Below are 24648 nucleotides of genomic sequence, written 5' to 3'. Positions count from 1 at the left end.
AGGGGTTGTTGTAGAGCCAGTTTCCCTCAGGCCTGAGAGGAAGGGGTTGTTGTAGAGCCAGTTTCCCCTCAGGTCTGAGAGGAAGGGGTTGTTGTAGAGCCAGTTTCCCCTCAGGTTTGAGAGGAAGGGGTTGTTGTAGAGCCAGTTTCCCCTCAGGTCTGAGAGGAAGGGGTTGTTGTAGAGCCAGTTTCCCCTCAGGTCTGAGAGGAAGGGGTTGTTGTAGAGCCAGTTTCCCCTCAGGTCTGAGAGGAAGGGGTTGTTGTAGAGCCAGTTTCCCCTCAGGTCTGAGAGGAAGGGGTTGTTGTAGAGACAGTTTTTCCTCAGGCCTGAGAGGAAGGGGTTGTTGTAGAGCCAGTTTCCCCCAGGCCTGAGAGGAAGGGGTTGTTGTAGAGCCAGTTTCCCTCAGGTCTCAGAGGAAGGGGTTGTTGTAGAGCCAGTTTCCCTCAGGCCTGAGAGGAAGGGGTTGTTGTAGAGCCAGTTTCCCTCAGGTCTGAGAGGAAGGGGTTGTTGTAGAGCCAGTTTCCCCTCAGGTCTGAGAGGAAGGGGTTGTTGTAGAGCCAGTTTCCCCTCAGGTCTGAGAGGAAGGGGTTGTTGTAGAGCCAGTTTCCCCTCAGGTCTGAGAGGAAGGGGTTGTTGTAGAGCCAGTTTCCCCTCAGGTCTGAGAGGAAGGGGTTGTTGTAGAGCCAGTTTCCCCTCAGGTTTGAGAGGAAGGGGTTGTTGTAGAGCCAGTTTCCCCTCAGGTCTGAGAGGAAGGGGTTGTTGTAGAGCCAGTTTCCCCTCAGGTCTGAGAGGAAGGGGTTGTTGTAGAGCCAGTTTCCCCTCAGGTCTGAGAGGAAGGGGTTGTTGTAGAGCCAGTTTCCCCTCAGGTCTGAGAGGAAGGGGTTGTTGTAGAGACAGTTTTTCCTCAGGTCTGAGAGGAAGGGGTTGTTGTAGAGCCAGTTTCCCCCAGGCCTGAGAGGAAGGGGTTGTTGTAGAGCCAGTTTCCCCCAGGCCTGAGAGGAAGGGGTTGTTGTAGAGCCAGTTTCCCTCAGGTCTCAGAGGAAGGGGTTGTTGTAGAGCCAGTTTCCCTCAGGCCTGAGAGGAAGGGGTTGTTGTAGAGCCAGTTTCCCTCAGGTCTGAGAGGAAGGGGTTGTTGTAGAGCCAGTTTCCCCTCAGGTCTGAGAGGAAGGGGTTGTTGTAGAGCCAGTTTCCCTTCAGGTCTGAGAGGAAGGGGTTGTTGTAGAGCCAGTTTCCCCTCAGGTCTGAGAGGAAGGGGTTGTTGTAGAGCCAGTTTCCCCTCAGGTCTGAGAGGAAGGGGTTGTTGTAGAGCCAGTTTCCCCTCAGGTCTGAGAGGAAGGGGTTGTTGTAGAGCCAGTTTCCCCTCAGGTCTGAGAGGAAGGGGTTGTTGTAGAGCCAGTTTCCCCTCAGGTCTGAGAGGAAGGGGTTGTTGTAGAGCCAGTTTCCCCTCAGGCCTGAGAGGAAGGGGTTGTTGTAGAGCCAGTTTCCCCCAGGCCTGAGAGGAAGGGGTTGTTGTAGAGCCAGTTTCCCTCAGGTCTCAGAGGAAGGGGTTGTTGTAGAGCCAGTTTCCCTCAGGTCTCAGAGGAAGGGGTTGTTATAGAGCCAGTTTCCCCTCAGGTCTGAGAGGAAGGGGTTGTTGTAGAGCCAGTTTCCCTCAGGCCTGAGAGGAAGGGGTTGTTGTAGAGCCAGTTTCCCCTCAGGCCTGAGAGGAAGGGGTTGTTGTAGAGCCAGTTTCCCCTCAGGCCTGAGAGGAAGGGGTTGTTGTAGAGCCAGTTTCCCCTCAGGCCTGAGAGGAAGGGGTTGTTGTAGAGCCAGTTTCCCTCAGGTCTCAGAGGAAGGGGTTGTTGTAGAGCCAGTTGCCTCTCCATCTCCCCTCAGGACTCAGGACTCAGAGGAACGGGTTGTGGCTGTGTGTGTGAGATTGGGGCGGGACGCGGTGGGCTGGGGCGGGGGAGAGGGGGAGGAGGGGATGGGGCAGGTTAGAGGGGAGGTCCAGGAGGCCGGGGGAGGGCTGGGTGTGGTGTGGGAGAGGGAGGGGGAGAGAAGGGCTGTAGGGGAGGGTGTGAGGGGGGAGTGGGGAGGTGGAACAGGGACGGAGCATCTGGTTGAGTGTGAGACGGGGCTGGTCACAGTGGAATGGGTTGGTGGGAGAGGGAACACTCAGACCTGGAGAGAGAGACAGATCTATAACACCAATGTAAATACAACCCAGATTTATGCTGATTTATTTTCCCTTTTGTACTATTTGTACATCGTTACAACACTGTATATACACATAATATGACATCTGTAGTGTCTTTATTCCTTTGAAACTTCTGTATGTGTAATGTTTACTGTTCATTTTTATTGTTTATTTCACTTTTGTATATCATCCACTTCAATTGCTTTGGCAAATGTGGAGAGGGTAGGAGGGAGGGAGGGAGGGAGAGGAGGGAGGGAGGGAAGGAGAGAGAGTTATAGTATTTAGACATTGGCAGTGTGAGTTGATATTTCTGACAGTAGGTGTGTGTGTGTGTGTGTGTGTGTGTGTGTGTGTGTGTGTGTGTGTGTGTGTGTGTGTGTGTGTGTGTATCTCCTCACCTAAGAGGAAGGGGTTGTTGTGGGTCCTGCTAGGAGGATTTGGGGGGATGAGTGTGTGTATCTCCTCACCTAAGAGGAAGGGGTTGTTGTGGGTCCTGCTAGGAGGATTTGGGGGGATGAGTGTGTGTATCTCCTCACCTAAGAGGAAGGGGTTGTTGTGGGTCCTGCTAGGAGGATTAGGGGGGATGAGTGTGTGTGTGTGTGTGTGTGTGTGTGTGTGTGTGTGTGTGTGTGTGTGTGTGTGTGTGTGTGTGTGTGTGTATCTCCTCACCTAAGAGGAAGGGGTTGTTGTGGGTCCTGCTAGGAGGATTTGGGGGGATGAGTGTGTGTATCTCCTCACCTAAGAGGAAGGGGTTGTTGTGGGTCCTGCTAGGAGGATTTGGGGGGATGAGTGTGTGTATCTCCTCACCTAAGAGGAAGGGGTTGTTGTGGGTCCTGCTAGGAGGATTAGGGGGGATGAGTGTGTGTGTGTGTGTGTGTGTGTGTGTGTGTGTGTGTGTGTGTGTGTGTGTGTGTGTGTGTGTGTGTGTGTGTGTGTATCTCCTCACCTAAGAGTGAGGGGTTGTTGTGGGTCCTGCTAGGAGGATTAGGGGGGATGAGTGTGTGTGTGTGTGTGTGTGTGTGTGTGTGTATCTCCTCACCTAAGAGGAAGGGGTTGTTGTGGGTCCTGCTAGGAGGATTTGGGGGGATGAGTGTGTGTATCTCCTCACCTAAGAGGAAGGGGTTGTTGTGGGTCCTGCTAGGAGGATTTGGGGGGATGAGTGTGTGTGTATCTCCTCACCTAAGAGGAAGGGGTTGTTGTGGGTCCTGCTAGGAGGATTAGGGGGATGAGTGTGTGTGTGTGTATCTCCTCACCTAAGAGTGAGGGGTTGTTGTGGGTCCTGCTAGGAGGATTAGGGGGGATGAGTGTGTGTGTGTGTGTGTGTGTGTGTGTGTGTGTGTGTGTGTGTGTGTGTGTGTGTGTGTGTGTATCTCCTCACCTAAGAGGAAGGGGTTGTTGTGGGTCCTGCTAGGAGGATTTGGGGGGGATGAGTGTGTGTATCTCCTCACCTAAGAGGAAGGGGTTGTTGTGGGTCCTGCTAGGAGGATTTGGGGGGATGAGTGTGTGTATCTCCTCACCTAAGAGGAAGGGGTTGTTGTGGGTCCTGCTAGGAGGATTAGGGGGGATGAGTGTGTGTGTGTGTGTGTGTGTATCTCCTCACCTAAGAGTGAGGGGTTGTTGTGGGTCCTGCTAGGAGGATTAGGGGGGATGAGTGTGTGTGTGTGTGTGTGTGTGTGTGTGTGTGTGTGTGTGTGTGTGTGTGTGTGTGTGTGTGTATCTCCTCACCTAAGAAGAAGGGGTTGTTGTGGGTCCTGCTAGGAGGATTAGGGGGGATGAGTGCGTCCAGGTTGACGAGCGACGCCCCCGTAGGTCCCAGGAAGGCTTCTGGGGTGCGACACATCCGGGGGGCCGCGTAGCCCTGGGGGGGGGCGAGACGGGACAGGTCAAACATCTCCGGACTGCCCCCCCCTCGCCCGTTTACCTCGGGGGACAGGACACGCTCCCCAAACAGGTCTGGGCCTGTGGAAGGGGAGGTAATGACATCAGCAGGAAAACATGCAGTATAAACACAACATATACATACAGGAAGACAAACAAGTGTGTGTGTGTGTGTGTGTGTGTGTGTGTGTGTGTTACCAGTAGGACTGCCAGGTTGAGGTGGTCCCTCTTCTCCTTTACACTCCTCCTCCTCCCTGACAGAGAAGGGATCCGTCCTATCAGTACCGTCCCCTGTAAGAGGGTGCGGGCTCTCCCAGCCGTGATTGACAGGGCTGGATGATGATGTGGGTGGAGCTTCCCAGGTGGGAGAGCGTGACGGAGCCCAAGGATTGGCTGGGCTGCTGGAGAAGGGGCGGGTCGCCCAGGGACTACCAATCACAGGAGTGTTGGAGTGGACTGCTGTTGAGAGAGAGTGCGCACGTTTTGCAATGCAGAGTTTTCATAGCAGAGCGCGCATGTGCGTGTACCACTCACCCACAGAGTCCCAGGGGTCAGAGGTCACAGCAGGCTGGGCGTCCCAGAGGTCGTCAGTTGGGGGCGGAGCCTCAGAGGGGCTGAAGATATCCACCAGATTCAAAATGGCGGACTGGAGAGAAACAGAATCACAAACATCTGGTTGTCAAGGAGACGCTGCCTTCAGAGTCACGGGCTGATTGTCCAGCAGCTATGGGACACAACAGACCGGCTTAAGACTGTCCACAACATGTAAACCAACATGTTTATTCAAACCAGAAATACGTTTGCACCATGAGCACTTGTTGTCTCTCAAATACATAGTTACAGCGGTTGGTTAGCTAACTAGCGGATTTTTGCCATATCAGCATAGACCAGTCAAAACAAGACAACATGGTATCAACAACAAGACAACATGGTATCAATAACAAGACAAAACAACATGGTATCAACAACAAGACAACATGGTATCAACAACAAGACAACATGGTATCAACAACAAGACAAAACAAGACAACATGGCATTAATAACAAGACAACATGGTATCAACAACAAGACAAAACAAGACAACATGGTATCAAATACAAGACAAAACAACATGGTATCAACAACAAGACAACATGGTATCAACAACAAGACAACATGGTATCAACAACAAGACAACATGGTATCAACAACAAGACAACATGGTATCAACAACAAGACAACATGGTATCAACAACAAGACAACATGGTATCAACAACAAGACAACATGGTATCAACAACAAGACAACATGGTATCAACAACAAGAAAACATGGTATCAACAACAAGAAAACATGGTATCAACAACAAGACAAAACAAGACATGGTATCAACAACAAGACAAAACAAGACAACATGGTATCAACAACAAGACAAAACAAGACAACATGGTATCAACAACAAGACAACATGGTATCAACAACAAGACAACATGGTATCAACAACAAGAAAACATGGTATCAACAACAAGACAACATGGTATCAACAACAAGACAACATGGTATCAACAACAAGACAAAACAAGACAACATGGTATCAACAACAAGACAAAACAACATGGTATCAACAACAAGACAACATGGTATCAACAACAAGACAACACAAGACAACATGGTATCAACAACAAGATAAAACAAGCTGAAATGATCCCCCACAACGTAGCTATCTGACCTTCAGAATCATAACAAAGCATATCTCTCTCTCTTTCTCTCTCCCTCCCTCCCTCCCTCTCCCTCCCTCTCCCTCTCCAAGTGAAGTAGATGATATACAAAAGTAAAATGAACAGTAAACATTACACTCACAAAAGTTACAAATGTCATTATGTATATACAGTGCCTTGCGAAAGTATTCGGCCCCCTTGAACTTTGCGACCTTTTGCCACATTTCAGGCTTCAAACATAAAGATATAAAACTGTATTTTTTTGTGAAGAATCAACAACAAGTGGGACACAATCATGAAGTGGAACGACATTTATTGGATATTTTAAACTTTTTTAACAAATCAAAAACGGAAAAATTGGGCGTGCAAAATTATTCAGCCCCCTTAAGTTAATATTTTGTAGCGCCACCTTTTGCTGTGATTACAGCTGTAAGTCGCTTGGGGTATGTCTCTATCAGCTTTGCACATTGAGAGACTGAATTTTTTTTCCCATTCCTCATTGCAAAACAGCTCGAGCTCAGTGAGGTTGGATGGAGAGCATTTGTGAACAGCAGTTTTCAGTTCTTTCCACAGATTCTCGATTGGATTCAGGTCTGGACTTTGACTTGGCCATTCTAACACCTGGATATGTTTATTTTTGAACCATTCCATTGTAGATTTTGCTTTATGTTTTGGATCATTGTCTTGTTGGAAGACAAATCTCCGTCCCAGTCTCAGGTCTTTTGCAGACTCCATCAGGTTTTCTTCCAGAATGGTCCTGTATTTGGCTCCATCCATCTTCCCATCAATTTTAACCATCTTCCCTGTCCCTGCTGAAGAAAAGCAGGCCCAAACCATGATGCTGCCACCACCATGTTTGACAGTGGGGATGGTGTGTTCAGCTGTGTTGCTTTTACGCCAAACATAACGTTTTGCATTGTTGCCAAAAAGTTCAATTTTGGTTTCATCTGACCAGAGCACCTTCTTCCACATGTTTGGTGTGTCTCCCAGGTGGCTTGTGGCAAACTTTAAACGACACTTTTTATGGATATCTTTAAGAAATGGCTTTCTTCTTGCCACTCTTCCATAAAGGCCAGATTTGTGCAATATACGACTGATTGTTGTCCTATGGACAGAGTCTCCCACCTCAGCTGTAGATCTCTGCAGTTCATCCAGAGTGATCATGGGCCTCTTGGCTGCATCTCTGATCAGTCTTCTCCTTGTATGAGCTGAAAGTTTAGAGGGACGGCCAGGTCTTGGTAGATTTGCAGTGGTCTGATACTCCTTCCATTTCAATATTATCGCTTGCACAGTGCTCCTTGGGATGTTTAAAGCTTGGGAAATCTTTTTGTATCCAAATCCGGCTTTAAACTTCTTCACAACAGTATCTTGGACCTGCCTGGTGTGTTCCTTGTTCTTCATGATGCTCTCTGCGCTTTTAAAGGACCTCTGAGACTATCACAGTGCAGGTGCATTTATACGGAGACTTGATTACACACAGGTGGATTGTATTTATCATCATTAGTCATTTAGGTCAACATTGGATCATTCAGAGATCCTCACTGAACTTCTGGAGAGAGTTTGCTGCACTGAAAGTAAAGGGGCTGAATAATTTTGCACGCCCAATTTTTCAGTTTTTGATTTGTTAAAAAAGTTTGAAATATCCAATAAATGTCGTTCCACTTCATGATTGTGTCCCACTTGTTGTTGATTCTTCACAAAAAAATACAGTTTTATATCTTTATGTTTGAAGCCTGAAATGTGGCAAAAGGTCGCAAAGTTCAAGGGGGCCGAATACTTTCGCAAGGCACTGTATACATTGTTGTAACGATGTATAAATGGTTAAAGTACAAAAGGGAAAATAAATCAACATAAATATGGGTTGTATTTACAATGGTGTTTGTTCTTCACTGGTTGCCCTTTTCTTTCACCCAGTAGATATGGGAGTTTATCAAAATCGGGATTGTTTTCAAATTCTTTGTGGGTCTGTGTAATCTGAGGGAAATATGTCTCTCTAATATGGTCATACATTGGGCAGGAGGTTAGGAAGTGCAGCTCAGTTTCCTCCTCATTTTGTGGGCAGTGAGCACATAGCCTGTCTTCTCTTGAGAGCCAGGTCTGTCTACGGCGGCCTTTCTCAATAGCAAGGCTATGCTCACTGAGTCTGTACATAATCAAAGCTTTCCTTAATTTTGGGTCAGTCACAGTGGTCAGGTATTCTGCCGCTGTGTACTCTCTGTGTAGGGCCAAATAGCATTCTAGTTTGCTCTGTTTTTTTGTTAATTCTTTCCAATGTGTCAAGTAATTATCTTTTTGTTTTCTCATGATTTGGTTGGGTCTAATTGTGCTGTTGTCCTGGGGCTCTGTGGGGTGTGTTTGTGTTTATGAACAGAGCCCCAGGACCAGCTTGCTAAGGGGACTCTTCTCCAGGTTTATCTCTCTGTGGGTGATGGCTTTGTTATGGAAGGTTTGGGAATCGCTTCTCTGTCTCTCTGTCTCACTCACACACCCCCCCTCACACCCCCTCACCTCCCCTCACACCCCCTTACACACCCCCTCACCTCCCCACTCACCTCCCCTGTCCCTGTGTGACTGTCCCTTCTGTTCTCGTCCAGGGCTCTCTGCAAAAACGACTCGTCTCCTTGGAGACACCGCTGGTCCTGCAGAGGCGGCATGGTGACATCATCAACACAGTTTCCATGGAGACACTGTAGACACACGATGCAGACATGACACACACACACACACACACATTACAGTTATTTTAACTATATTTTAGGAAAACAACTGAACTGTTAGAAAGACAGAAAGGAAAAGGGATTGATATTATCAGCCAGTGAAGAGGAAGCAGAAGGACAAAGTTAAGGTCACCTCAACCATATGTAATGGAGAGGAGGGAGGGAGGAGGAGGAGGAGGAGAGGAGGGAGAGGAGAAGAGGAGGGAGGAGAGGAGGGAGAGGAGGAGAGGAGGGAGGGAGAGGAGGAGGGAGGAGAGGGGGGAGGGGAGGGAGGGGAGAGGAGGAGGAGGAGGAGAAGAGGAGGGAGGGAGGAGGAGGAGAGGAGAGGAGAGGAGAGGAGAGGAGAGGAGAGGAGAGGAGAGGAGAGGAGAGGAGAGGAGAGGAGAGGAGAGGAGAGGAGAGAGGAGGAGGGAGGGAGGAGAGGGAGGGAAAAGGATGAGGAGAGGAGGGAGGGAGAGGAGAAGAGGAGGGAGAGGAGGGAGGGAGGGAGTGGAGGAGGAGAGGAGAGGTGACGAGGAGGGAGAGAGGAGAAGGGAGTGGAGGAGGAGAGGAGAGAGGGAGAGGAGAAGAGGAGGGAGGGAGGGAGAGGAGGAGGGAGTGGAGGAGAGGAGGGAGTGAGAGGAGAGAGGGAGAGGAGGAGAGGGAGTGGAGGAGAGGAGGGAGGGAGAGGAGGAGAGGATGGAGTGGAGGAGAAGAGGGAGCGAGGGAGAGGAGGAGAGGATGGAGTGGAGGAGAGGAGGGAGGGAGGGAGAGGAGGAGAGGAGGGAGGGAGGGAGGGAGGGAGGGAGAGAAGGAGAGGGAGGGATGAGGAGGAGAGGAGAGAGGGAGGGAGGAGAGGGAGGGAAAGGAAGAGAGGAGAGAGGGAGAGGAGGGAGAGGAGGAGAGGGAGAGGGAGGGATGAGGAGGAGGAGAGGGAGGGATGAGGAGGTGGAGAGGGAGGGATGAGGAGGAGGAGAGGGAGGAAGGGATGAAGGGAATATGGTAGATTAAACTAGGAGAAGGAGCCGACAGAGGTAAGGATGGAATCTGGAGGGGGACAGAATAGTTAGTTAGAGGACAGGATTCACATGGCACTGCAGGAGGTTACCATATACACACTGGTGAAGCAGGCAGAGGAGGGACAATCTGCAGTGTGTGTGTGTGTGTGTGTATACCTGCTCGTGCTCCTCTTTGCTAAGGCTCAGAGCTATCTGGAGCTGTGTGTCATCTGTCTCCATAGCAATGGGAGGAGGTGGGGCCAGCTGAAGAGGGGTTGTGTCAGTGATTAACATCTGACTAACCAATGACCATTCAGCATTAATCAGGAGAGAGAAATAGAGAGAGAGAGAGAGAAGAGAGGAGACAGAGAGGAGAGAGACCATCTGCAGTATGAACCTAGGGAGTAAGAGGGTAACCACAGCAACACACTTTCCCACATCACTGCTAAGGAACGGACACAGCAGGGTTGTATTCATTAGTGCACACGGTAGCTACATGTTTTTGCAACGGAAAAACAAAAACAAGCTTTTCCTATTGGACAAGTTCATGTAGTCCCCCCCCAACGTTTGCTTCCCTTTGGGCCCTAGTTAATACAACCCAGCAGTTGTGTGTCGTCTGTCCCACCACACAGTGGTGCTGTTGAGCTCATTGAGCTGGTGTCGGTGACATCGCTGATATGACAGATGCACTCTGAGAGGAGGTGTAGGAGTCCAGCCCACCTCACTGACTCACACTTCAGAATGTGTGTGTGTGTTTCACCTTCTCACTCTCCTCTCTGCTCATGGCCAGGGCCAGCTGTAACTGTAGCTCCTCCTCTCCGCTGGTCTGGGGGCGGGCCTGTTCTAGATCAGACGCTTCATGAGGAGAGGATGAAGAGGCTGGGGGAGAGAGAGAGACAGGGGAGAGTTGGGGGAGGGAGAGAGAGCGAGAGACAGGGAGAGAGACAGGGGGGACAGAAACAGATATAGAGAGGATAAATATTAGCCAGTTTAGTTGTCTTGTGTTATTCATAGCTTTAATCTATTTCATTGATTGTCCAGACTCCATTTGTGCTGTGTGTGTGTATGAAGTTGTGTGGTCGTGCTTGAATATACTCAGTTAAATGAGAGGTTTAAAATGAGCACACACAGGTGAAGTAAAAGTCTATAAAGTATCATTCTGAATGTGGTACTACATTAAAGGGGAGGTATTAAAGTCTACACTTACAGTTAAAGGGGAAGCGTTAAAGTCTACACTCACAGTTAAAGGGGAAGTATTAATGTCTACACTCACAGTTAAAGGGGAAGGTATTAAAGTCTACACTCACAGTTAAAGGGGAAGTGTTAAAGTCTACACTCACAGTTAAAGGGGAAGTATTAATGTCTACACTCACAGTTAAAGGGGAGATGTTAAAGTCTACACTGACAGTTAAAGGGGAAATGTTAAAGTCTACACTCACAGTTAAAGGGGAAGTATTAATGTCTACACTCACAGTTAAAGGGGAAGGTATTAATGTCTACACTCACAGTTAAAGGGGAAGTGTTAATGTCTACACTCACAGTTAAAGGGGAAGTATTAATGTCTACACTCACAGTTAAAGGAGGAGGGCGAGCCCCGGGAGCGGATGAACTCTTCCCCGTAGTGAGCTGCCATATTTGGCTGGCTGGTCCTTCGCCCTGGTTGGTACGCTGGAGGTACCACTCCATGTCCCGTCCCTCCTCCTCCCCCCGTCCCTCCTCCTCCTCCTCCCCCCGTCCCTCCTCCTCCTCCTCCTCCTCCCCCCGTCCCTGTTCCAGCCGTCATGCGTTCTTTAGTGGTCAACGCCTGGCTCCTCTCCAGTCTGAGCCGTTCCTCGTCCCTGAGTAGAGACACCAGCTGGCGGGCCTTCTCCCTCACGTTGCCCCCCTGGTCCCGGCCGTCCCGGTCCATGTACTGGAAGTCCCGCAGCGTCTACACGGAGACATGATGATGAGGATTTCATATTACATTCATTCCTTTCCATTATATCATATACACATAATGATTGACATATTTTCATTAAAAACGTTTTGATGAAATTATTCATACTATTTCATCCGTCCACAAGATAATAGTCCCGACACAAATCTAGGGTTGCTATCCAAGCCGGCTGGACATTCGTTATATCGGTTCAGTAGCCAGTCCTTTTTGTTCTGTACTTATGGATGCGACCCAATAGTTGGTTCTATGAGCCATAAAGGCATTTACCTGGCTGACAACGTTCTGGTCCCTTGCTGGCTAGCTAGCCAACTACGGCTAACTTACAGTCACGTCGAACAGTGCAGCCAGAATAAAAGCAAAGTAGCTGCATTTGTTTAAGCTGTTTTCTAGTGACAATTATTTGGATACATCCATAAAAATGAGCTAATCAAGGATTCTTTGACCGTCCCCATAGGAGAACCCTTTTTAGTTCCAGGTAGAACCCTTTTTAGTTCCAGGTAGAACCCTTTTTAGTTCCAGGTAGAACCCTTTTTAGTTCCAGGTAGAACCCTTTTTAGTTCCATGTAGAACCCTTTTTGGCTCCAGGTAGAACCCTTTTGGGTTCCATGTAGAACCCTCTGTGGAAAGGGTTTTGCATGGAACACAAAAGGGTTCTACCTGAAACTAAAAAGGGTTCTTCAAAGGGTTCTCCTCAGGGGACGGCCGAATAACCCTTTAAGGTTCTCGATAGCACCTTTATTTCTCTGAGAGGAGAGCAGGAGTCCACTGCAGCATTTATATTCTTTTGTGCCAGAACACCCTCCCCACCGTACCCCAGTTTCCCCCATCCACCTGTATGGTGAATGAGTTCTCGCTGCCATTTTGTGCCAGAACACCCTCCCCACCGTACCCCAGTTTCCCTCATCCACCTGTATGGTGAATGAGTTCTCGCTGCCATTTTGTGCCAGAACACCCTCCCCACCGTACCCCAGTTTCCCCCATCCACCTGTATGGTGAATGAGTTCTCGCTGCCATTTTGTGCCAGAACACCCTCCCCACCGTACCCCAGTTTCCCTCATCCACCTGTATGGTGAATGAGTTCTCGCTGCCATTTTGTGCCAGAACACCCTCCCCACCGTACCCCAGTTTCCCCCACCCACCTGTATGGTGAATGAGTTCTCGCTGCCATTTTGTGCCAGAACACCCTCCCCACCGTACCCCAGTTTCCCCCACCCACCTGTATGGTGAATGAGTTCTCGCTGCCATTTTGTGCCAGAACACCCTCCCCACCGTACCCCAGTTTCCCCCACCCACCTGTATGGTGAATGAGTTCTCGCTGCCATTTTGTGCCAGAACACCCTCCCCACCGTACCCCAGTTTCCCCCACCCACCTGTATGGTGAATGCGTTCTCGCTGCCATTTTGTGCCAGAACACCCTCCCCACCGTACCCCAGTTTCCCCCACCCACCTGTATGGTGAATGAGTTCTCGCTGCCATTTTGTGCCAGAACACCCTCCCCACCGTACCCCAGTTTCCCCCACCCACCTGTATGGTGAATGAGTTCTCGCTGCCATTTTGTGCCAGAACACCCTCCCCACCGTACCCCAGTTTCCCCCACCCACCTGTATGGTGAATGAGTTCTCGCTGCCATTTTGTGCCAGAACACCCCCCCCCCCCCTCCCCACCGTACCCCAGTTTCCCCAACCCACCTGTATGGTGAATGCGTTCTCGCTGCCATTTTGTGCCAGAACACCCTCCCCACCGTACCCCAGTTTCCCTCACCCACCTGTATGGTGAATGCGTTCTCGCTGCCATTTTGTGCCAGAACACCCTCCCCACCGTACCCCAGTTTCCCTCACCCACCTGTATGGTGAATGCGTTCTCGCTGCCATTTTGTTCCAGAACACCCTCCCCACCGTACCCCAGTTTCCCCCACCCACCTGTATGGTGAATGCGTTCTCGCTGCCATTTTGTGCCAGAACACCCCCCCCACCGTACCCCAGTTTCCCCCACCCACCTGTATGGTGAATGCGTTCTCGCGGCACTGCTGAGCCACTCTCTCTGAGCCGGTCTTGATCAAGTAGTCGAGCAGCGTCAGGGCCTAGTCATATAATAGAACTTTATTTCTACTGCACATTTGATACAGACACCACAACTCAAGATGCTGTACATACTAAACAAACATTTAAATACATAACTTAAATATATATCTATATAAAAAAACATAAAAGCTGCTTAGAATGATAAAAATGAGTACCAACTCACAGGAATAGGACAATAAAACAAGACCAAAATAGACTGATTTAAAGCTGGAAAATGTAACTATTCCATATTCACATTCTCAATGAAAGCAAGTCTCAGAAGCAGTAGATCTGCTCTATGTGCGCTATTTCTACGCTTCCCCTCTTAAGTATTTTTTTTGTGCATATTTTACTTTGGGTTTTGTACAGCAGCTTCAAACAGTTGAAAGTACAATATTTTTGGTTATGGAAAATATAATTCACAGCAGTTTAGATGGTACACTGGTTCTCTATACAATGGCTGCTTGTTTTGCCACTTAAACTATTAGGATTTTAGCAACCAGGAAATGGTAGCTGTAAATGGTGCCTCTTTAAAGGTGTTCACCTTGTAGATGTAAATGGTGCCTCTTTAAAGGTGTTTACCTTGTAGACGTGTCTCCAGTTCTTCCCGTGGTCGTTGAGGCGTTTCCAGACCATGCCCATGACCTCAGCAAACGCCACCACGTTAAAGGTGAGGTCAGCGATCTCTGACATCAGCGAGGAGGAGGGGCCCCACGGGTCGTTGGACGTCGCCTCGCGCACCTGGTTGAGGGAGGGAGGGAGGGGTATTGGAATGAGAGAATGTAGTATCACACACCAGGTTTAGAAGAGGGGGGGGGGGGTACAATTTCTGGTAACATTTGACCTATAATGATGGGCTGCCTTCTCAACGCCCCAGTGTAGCAGGTGTGAAAGGTCGGGGCTACCAATAGTGTAGAAAGGCTTTGTAAGTAGTCAATAAATCATTAATGAACATGTATCAATTCATAGCTGAGTACGGGACCATCAAACTGAATAGCAAGCTACCTGACATTACAGTACACCACAGTGTTACCTGACATTACATTACACCACAGTGTTACCTGACATTACATTACACCACAGCGTTACCTGACATTACATCACAGTGTTACCTGACATTACATTACACCACAGTGTTACCTGACATTACACCACAGTGTTACCTGACATTACAGTACACCACAGTGTTACCTGACATTACATTACACCACAGTGTTACCTGACATTACATTACATCACAGTGCTACCTGACATTACATTACACCACAGCGCTACCTGACATTACACCACAGCGTTACCTGACATTACATCACAGTGTTACCTGACATTACAGTACACCACAGTGTTACCTGACATTACAGTACACCACAGTGTTACCTGACATTACAGTACACCACAGTGTTACCTGACATTACAGTACACCACAGTGTTACCTGACATTACATTACACCACAGTGTTACCTGACATTACATTACACCACAGTGTTACCTGACATTACATTACACCACAGCGTTACCTGACATTACATCACAGTGTTACCTGACATTACATTACACCACAGTGCTACCTGACATTACATTACACCACAGTGCTACCTGACATTACATTACACCACAGTGCTACCTGACGTTACACCACAGCGCTACCTGACATTACATGACACCACAGTGCTACCTGACATTACATTACACCACAGTGTTACCTGACGTTACATTACACCACAGTGTTACCTGACGTTACATTACACCACAGTGTTACCTGACATTACATTACATCACAGTGCTACCTGACATTACATTACACCACAGCGCTACCTGACATTACACCACAGTGTTACCTGACATTACATTACACCACAGTGTTACCTGACATTACACCACAGTGTTACCTGACATTACAGTACACCACAGTGTTACCTGACATTACATTACACCACAGTGTTACCTGACATTACATTACACCACAGCGTTACCTGACATTACACCACAGTGTTACCTGACATTACAGTACACCACAGTGTTACCTGACATTACATTACACCACAGTGCTACCTGACGTTACACCACAGCGCTACCTGACATTACATGACACCACAGTGCTACCTGACATTACATTACACCACAGTGTTACCTGACGTTACATTACACCACAGTGTTACCTGACGTTACATTACACCACAGTGTTACCTGACATTACATTACATCACAGTGCTACCTGACATTACATTACACCACAGCGCTACCTGACATTACACCACAGTGTTACCTGACATTACATTACACCACAGTGTTACCTGACATTACACCACAGTGTTACCTGACATTACAGTACACCACAGTGTTACCTGACATTACATTACACCACAGTGTTACCTGACATTACATTACACCACAGCGTTACCTGACATTACACCACAGTGTTACCTGACATTACAGTACACCACAGTGTTACCTGACATTACAGTACACCACAGTGTTACCTGACATTACATTACACCACAGTGTTACCTGACATTACATTACACCACAGTGTTACCTGACATTACATTACACCACAGTGTTACCTGACATTACATTACACCACAGTGTTACCTGACATTACATTACACCACAGTGTTACCTGACATTACATTACACCACAGCGTTACCTGACATTACATTACACCACAGCGTTACCTGACATTACATTACACCACAGCGTTACCTGACATTACATTACACCACAGCGTTACCTGACATTACATTACACCACAGCGTTACCTGACATTACATTACACCACAGCGTTACCTGACATTACATCACAGTGTTACCTGACATTACATTACACCACAGTGCTACCTGACATTACATTACACCACAGTGCTACCTGACATTACATTACACCACAGTGCTACCTGACATTACATTACACCACAGTGCTACCTGACATTACATTACACCACAGTGTTACCTGACATTACATTACACCACAGTGCTACCTGACGTTACACCACAGCGCTACCTGACATTACATGACACCACAGTGCTACCTGACATTACATTACACCACAGTGCTACCTGACATTACATTACACCACAGTGTTACCTGACATTACATTACACCACAGTGCTACCTGACATTACATTACACCACAGTGTTACCTGACATTACATGACACCACAGTGTTACCTGACGTTACATTACACCACAGTGTTACCTGACATTACATTACACCACAGTGCTACCTGACATTACATTACACCACAGTGCTACCTAACATTACAGTACACCACAGTGTTACCTGACATTACATTACACCACAGCGTTACCTGATGTTACATTACACCACAGCGCTACCTGATGTTACATTACACCACAGCGTTACCTGACATTACATTACACCACAGTGCTACCTGACATTACATTACACCACAGTGCTACCTAACATTACAGTACACCACAGTGTTACCTGACATTACATTACACCACAGCGTTACCTGATGTTACATTACACCACAGCGCTACCTGATGTTACATTACACCACAGCGTTACCTGACATTACATTACACCACAGCGCTACCTGACATTACACCACAGCGCTACCTGACATTACATTACACCACAGCGCTACCTGACATTACACCACAGCGCTACCTGACATTACACCACAGCGCTACCTGACATTACACCACAGCGCTAACTGACATTACACCACAGCGCTAACTGACATTACACCACAGCGCTACCTGACATTACACCACAGCGTTACCTGACATTACACCACAGCGTTACCTGACATTACACCACAGAGTTATTACCTAAATAATCCAGCCGGGGCCCACAGCTGGGAACACACCAGGCAAACACAACTTTCTACAACACACAGAAGGAAATAATAAAATATAGTAGAGTTAGTTACAGTCACCTTGATCTCTGCCTCAGAGTAGTTGTGAACGATGTTCTTCACCTGGCGACGCAACGCTGAGGTCGTCATGGTGACTCGTGTTGGGGGGGGGGGGGTGGAGGGGCGTTAGGGGTGTAAGGTAAATGTTAGAGGGGGTGGGGTAAGGGGGTTGGGATGAAAGGGAGGAGGAGGGAGGTAGTTGAGGCGGTAGTCTCCGCTCTTTAGAGAGGGGGTCAGAGGCACCACTAGAAGAGAGAGAGAGAGAGAGGGGGATAGGGAGGGAGAGAAGGAGAATGGAGAGAAAGACAAAAGAAACAGAGCGATAGTCAGACATTATAAACTCTAAAATAACAATTAAAATGTGTTAATACAAGTCAATCATCATCAACTCAACTGCTCCTTGGTTAATTATCCAGTAATATGACTACTAAACACTTCAACTGTTAAATAGCTAGTTACCATATTCCCCATAGATTGAACCCTATTCCATATATAGTGAGCCCTATTCCGTATATAGTGAACCCTATTCCGTATATAGTGAACCCTATTCCCCATATAGTGAACCATATTCCCCATAGATTGAACCATATTCCCCATATAGTGAACCCTATTCCATATATAGTGAATCATATTCCCCATATAGTGAACCCTATTCCATATATAGTGAATCATATTCACCATATAGTGAACCCTATTCCGTATATAGTGAACCCTATTCCTCATATAGTGAACCATATTCCTTATATAGTGAACCCTATTCCCCATATAGTGAACCCTATTCCCCATATAGTGAACCCTATTCCTCATATAGTGAACCCTATTACTCATATAGTGAACCCTATTCCTCATATAGTGAACCCTATTCCCCATATAGTGAACCCTATTCCCCATATAGTGAACCCTATTCCTCATATAGTGAACCCTATTCCCCATATAGTGAACCCTATTCCCATTATAGTGAACCATATTCCATATATAGTGAACCCTATTCCCCATATAGTGAACCCTATTCCATATATAGTAAACCCTATTCCCCATATAGTGAACCCTATTCCCCATTATAGTGAACCCTATTCCCCATATAGTGAACCATATTCCATATATAGTGAACCCTATTCCATATATAGTGAACCCTATTCCATATATAGTGAACCCTATTCCATATATAGTGAACCCTATTCCTCATATAGTGAACCATATTCCCCATATAGTGAACCCTATTCCATATATAGTGAACCCTATTCCATATATAGTGAACCCTATTCCATATATAGTGAACCCTATTCCATATATAGTGAACCCTATTCCATATATAGTGAACCCTATTCCATATATAGTAAACCCTATTCCCCATATAGTGAACCCTATTCCCCATTATAGTGAACCCTATTCCCCATATAGTGAACCCTATTCCATATATAGTGAACCCTATTCCATATATAGTGAACCCTATTCCATATATAGTGAACCCTATTCCATATATAGTGAACCCTATTCCTCATATAGTGAACCATATTCCCCATATAGTGAACCCTATTCCATATATAGTGAACCCTATTCCATATATAGTGAACCCTATTCCATATATAGTGAACCCTATTCCATATATAGTGAACCCTATTCCATATATAGTGAACCCTATTCCATATATAGTGAACCATATTCCATATATAGTGAACCCTATTCCATATATAGTGAACCCTATTCCTCATATAGTGAACCATATTCCCCATATAGTGAACCCTATTCCATATATAGTGAACCCTATTCCATATATAGTGAACCCTATTCCATATATAGTGAACCATATTCCATATATAGTGAACCATATTCCCCATATAGTGAACCCTATTCCATATATAGTGAACCCTATTCCATATATAGTGAACCCTATTCCATATATAGTGAACCCTATTCCATATATAGTGAACCCTATTCCATATATAGTGAACCCTATTCCATATATAGTGAACCCTATTCCTCATATAGTGAACCCTATTCCATATATAGTGAACCATATTCCATATATAGTGAACCCTATTCCCCATATAGTGAACCCTATTCCATATATAGTAAACCCTATTCCCCATATAGTGAACCCTATTCCCCATTATAGTGAACCCTATTCCCCATATAGTGAACCATATTCCATATATAGTGAACCCTATTCCATATATAGTGAACCCTATTCCATATATAGTGAACCCTATTCCATATATAGTGAACCCTATTCCATATATAGTGAACCCTATTCCATATATAGTGAACCCTATTCCCCATATAGTGAACCCTATTCCCCATAGATTGAACCATATTCCATATATAGTGAACCCTAATCCCCATATAGTGAACCCTATTCCTCATATAGTGAACCCTATTCCTCATATAGTGAACCCTATTCCCCATATAGTGAACCATATTCCCCATAGATTGAACCATATTCCCCATATAGTGAACCCTATTCCATATATAGTGAATCATATTCCCCATATAGTGAACCCTATTCCATATATAGTGAATCATATTCACCATATAGTGAACCCTATTCCGTATATAGTGAACCCTATTCCTCATATAGTGAACCATATTCCTTATATAGTGAACCCTATTCCCCATATAGTGAACCCTATTCCCCATATAGTGAACCCTATTCCTCATATAGTGAACCCTATTACTCATATAGTGAACCCTATTCCTCATATAGTGAACCCTATTCCCCATATAGTGAACCCTATTCCCCATATAGTGAACCCTATTCCCCATATAGTGAACCCTATTCCTCATATAGTGAACCCTATTCCCCATATAGTGAACCCTATTCCATATATAGTGAACCCTATTCCCATTATAGTGAACCATATTCCATATATAGTGAACCCTATTCCCCATATAGTGAACCCTATTCCATATATAGTAAACCCTATTCCCTATTCCCCATTATAGTGAACCCTATTCCCCATATAGTGAACCATATTCCATATATAGTGAACCCTATTCCATATATAGTGAACCCTATTCCATATATAGTGAACCCTATTCCATATATAGTGAACCCTATTCCTCATATAGTGAACCATATTCCCCATATAGTGAACCCTATTCCATATATAGTGAACCCTATTCCATATATAGTGAACCCTATTCCATATATAGTGAACCCTATTCCATATATAGTGAACCCTATTCCATATATAGTAAACCCTATTCCCCATATAGTGAACCCTATTCCCCATTATAGTGAACCCTATTCCCCATATAGTGAACTCTATTCCATATATAGTGAACCCTATTCCATATATAGTGAACCCTATTCCTCATATAGTGAACCATATTCCCCATATAGTGAACCATATTCCCCATATAGTGAACCCTATTCCATATATAGTGAACCCTATTCCATATATAGTGAACCCTATTCCATATATAGTGAACCCTATTCCATATATAGTGAACCCTATTCCATATATAGTGAACCATATTCCATATATAGTGAACCCTATTCCATATATAGTGAACCCTATTCCTCATATAGTGAACCATATTCCCCATATAGTGAACCCTATTCCATATATAGTGAACCCTATTCCATATATAGTGAACCCTATTCCATATATAGTGAACCATATTCCATATATAGTGAACCATATTCCCCATATAGTGAACCCTATTCCATATATAGTGAACCCTATTCCATATATAGTGAACCCTATTCCATATATAGTGAACCCTATTCCATATATAGTGAACCCTATTCCATATATAGTGAACCCTATTCCATATATAGTGAACCCTATTCCTCATATAGTGAACCCTATTCCATATATAGTGAACCATATTCCATATATAGTGAACCCTATTCCCCATATAGTGAACCCTATTCCATATATAGTAAACCCTATTCCCCATATAGTGAACCCTATTCCCCATTATAGTGAACCCTATTCCCCATATAGTGAACCATATTCCATATATAGTGAACCCTATTCCATATATAGTGAACCCTATTCCATATATAGTGAACCCTATTCCATATATAGTGAACCCTATTCCCCATATAGTGAACCCTATTCCATATATAGTGAACCCTATTCCATATATAGTGAACCCTATTCCATATATAGTGAACCCTATTCCCCATATAGTGAACCCTATTCCCCATAGATTGAACCATATTCCATATATAGTGAACCCTATTCCCCATATAGTGAACCCTATTCCATATATAATGAACCATATTCCATATATAGTGAGCCATATTCCATTTAGTGCACTACTCGTAACAAGAGCCCTACAGGCCCTGGTCTAATGTAGTGTCCTTTAATGTGAATAGGGTGCCATTTGGGACGAATCCTGAAGAGACTAGATTGATTTATTGTCATGTGGCCAATGCTGAATTTGTTGCCTTGCAGCCTGCAGACCAAATCAGTTTCCTGCAACAAATTCAGACTGAACCATTAGATACTAATCTAACCACTGATCTAGGACCAGATTACACTCCCATAATCATAACCTGAACCATTAGATACTAACCTAAACACTGATCTAGGACCAGATTACACTTTCCTAATACTAACCTGAACCATTAGATACTAACCTAAACACTGATCTAGGACCAGATTACACTCCCATAATCATAACCTGAACCATTAGATACTAACCTAACCACTGATCTAGGACCAGATTACACTCCCATAATCATAAACAGAACCATTAGATACTAACCTAACCACTGATCTAGGACCAGATTACACTCCCATAATCATAAACAGAACCATTAGATACTAACCAAAACACTGATCTAGGACCAGATTACACTTCCCTACACTTCCCATTAGAGGGAAAACACATAACTGACCTTAGATCAGGGTGTAGGAGACTGAACCGTATTCCACTTGTTAACAGGAAGTAGGTCATAAAAAGTGGCACTATTGATGTGTCTGGTAAAGCTTGGTCTTATCCAGGCCAACACACACACACACACCCTCTCACACACAGGACACACACACACCCTCTCACACACAGGACACACACACACCCTCTCACGCACAGGACACACACACACCCTCTCACGCACAGGACACACACACACACACACTGTAACCCACTTTCACATCTAAACTCATATATTACCAGAGACATTAGGGACTTCATCTCTTAAGAGCTGTGACTGTATTTCTTTCATGTATCTGGCTCCTGTGTACTTCAGACTGTGTTCACATCACAATTAACCCATTTAAACCAGTGTTTCTTCATCCTGGTTCTGGGGACCCAAACGGGGTGCATTTATATTTTGGCCTCAGCACGACACACTTGCTCCCACTAATCACAGGTTTGATCATGAGTTGATGAGTGGAATCAGGTGTGTGAGTGCTATAGGGGCAAAAACTCAAATGTGTTGCCCTTTGGCTGCATTCACACAAGCAGACCAATTAGGATACTTTGTCCAATTATTGTCTCAGTTTGCAAACAGGGTTTTTAGTTAGTTCTCTATTTCAAATGTCCTCCTATAGGACGGCTTGTTCTACAGCCGTCCTCCAATAGGATGTTAGGATGAACAGAACAGTCACAGAATGCTTTGTCCTGCAGTAGTGCTGACTTCAGCAATATCACTGAAGAACTGCAATACACACTGAGAGAAAGAAAGAGAGAGAGAGAGAAGAAGAAAGAGAGGAAGGGAAAGGAGAGAGGGAGAGAAGAAGAGAGACAGGGAGGCAAAGGAGAAGAGAGAGAGGGAGGGAAAGGAGAGGAGAGAGGGAGAGAAGAAGAGAGAGAGGGAGGGAAAGGAGAGGAGAGAGAGGGAGAGAGGAAGGAAAAGGAGAGAGAGAGAGGGAGGGAAAGGAGAGGAGAGAGAGACTTGAGAACACAGAGAAAATAAAGAATAGAGACATCAGCAGTTCAATCAGTATCACCTTTCTGACAAATCATCTCTAGCTCTCTCTCTCTCTCACACACACGTCAATTTGGGTATGCTGACACAAACATGACCTCCTTGCCAGTTCTCAATGAAGAGAGAGCGAGAGATGGCGAGATAGAGGAGAGAAAGGAGAGAGAGAGGGGAGAGGAGAGAGAGGGGGGAGAGGGGAGAGAGAGAGGGGGAGAGAGAGGGGGAGAGAGAGGAGAGAGGAGAGAGGGGAGAGAGAGGAGAGAGGTGGGAGAGAGAGGAGAGATGGGAGGGAGAGAGGAGAGATGGAAGGGAGAGAGGAGAGAGAGAGAGGAGAGAGGGGAGAGAGGAGAGAAAGGGGAGAGAGAGAGGGGAGAGAGGAGAGAGAGGAGAGAAACTTGAGAAAATAAAGAATGGAGATGTCAGCAGTTCAGAGATTTCAGTGAAGGGATGTAAAAGCACTGTTCTTGTTCTACCCTTGAATTCCTCTTTTCCCCCCCAGTAACATCAGTCCAATCAACATGGGCTGTCCCCTGTAAGGGTCCTTATAGCAGACGAGTGACTTTGAGGATAGAGCCCTCATTGGGTCGTTGAACGTGGAGGAGAACTGCAGCTCGTGGTGCCCACAGCGTGTTTTATCTGTCGTGGAAATTCAGTACTGAGAGAGATTGTTTGAAGAAATGACAATCATCTTTATTTAATATTGATTAATTATTGCTAAAACGAGGCAGGTCGATCCCCCACCCTTGAGTGTTGGACCGAGTAACCTAACCTTTACACAAATGCAGACTACTATATATAGCTGACACTAACAATGCTCAGTCATGGTAGGTTCGGCCCCCCTCATGCAGGCCAAGGAGCATCATAAGCCACTCTGGGTTCATCCTGTCGTTATCTGCACGTGGGTGTTGTCTTAACCCCACCCTGGCTTAGTTTCCCAGATGCAAGGATGATTTAGAGACAACAAGGAATTGTTCTAAACCCCTCCTGGCTGGCTATCTCTATCTCGGTTACACCCACCGCATCTTGTCGATGTAATGCAGTCTTTAACTCATTTGTCAGCTCAAGCCACCTCTAGTGACCATACGCCCAGATTAGCCGCAGGGAACTAGAGTGGAGACCATAAAACACAGCATTAGCAGGACATAAATATCTTACTGTTTGTTCAGTAAATAATTGTTTACTAATTAATATCAAACAAATCAGGTAAGTATGTCATTTGTCCCACGTCCCACTGTTTACGGTCAGCTGTGCATGGGAAGAAGAGGAGCAGCTGCCTTTGACAGGTGGGGATGCAAGGCGTGTCTATTCCCAGCAGTGTCACACACCCCTGCTATCCATGCAGCAGCATGGTTACTATAGGTTACTATAGGTTATTCAATTAAATATACAGTACATGTCAAATGTTTGGACACACCTGCTCATTCAAGGGTT

General features: G+C 45.9%; 1 protein-coding gene across 1 annotated transcript; it reads right to left on the bottom strand.

Annotated features, from left to right (window-relative positions):
• Positions 1 to 1885: 1885 nt before the first annotated feature.
• LOC139423730 (epsin-3-like) lies at positions 1886 to 17428 on the bottom strand. The gene is made up of 11 exons (XM_071175345.1): positions 17355 to 17428; positions 14030 to 14188; positions 13384 to 13467; positions 11021 to 11378; positions 10209 to 10327; positions 9626 to 9712; positions 8307 to 8441; positions 4592 to 4703; positions 4256 to 4516; positions 3905 to 4138; positions 1886 to 2163 (listed from the first exon to the last, which is right to left on the bottom strand). Exons 1-11 carry the CDS (start codon positions 17421 to 17423, stop codon positions 1886 to 1888), a joined length of 1896 nt encoding a protein of 631 aa, XP_071031446.1. The 5' UTR covers positions 17424 to 17428.
• Between the last annotated feature and the right edge of the window lie 7220 nt (positions 17429 to 24648).

Source organism: Oncorhynchus clarkii, chromosome 13 (genome assembly GCF_045791955.1).
Source record: "Oncorhynchus clarkii lewisi isolate Uvic-CL-2024 chromosome 13, UVic_Ocla_1.0, whole genome shotgun sequence".
Classification (NCBI taxonomy): Eukaryota; Metazoa; Chordata; class Actinopteri; order Salmoniformes; family Salmonidae; genus Oncorhynchus; species Oncorhynchus clarkii.
This window is presented reverse-complemented; position numbering and strand designations above follow the sequence as displayed.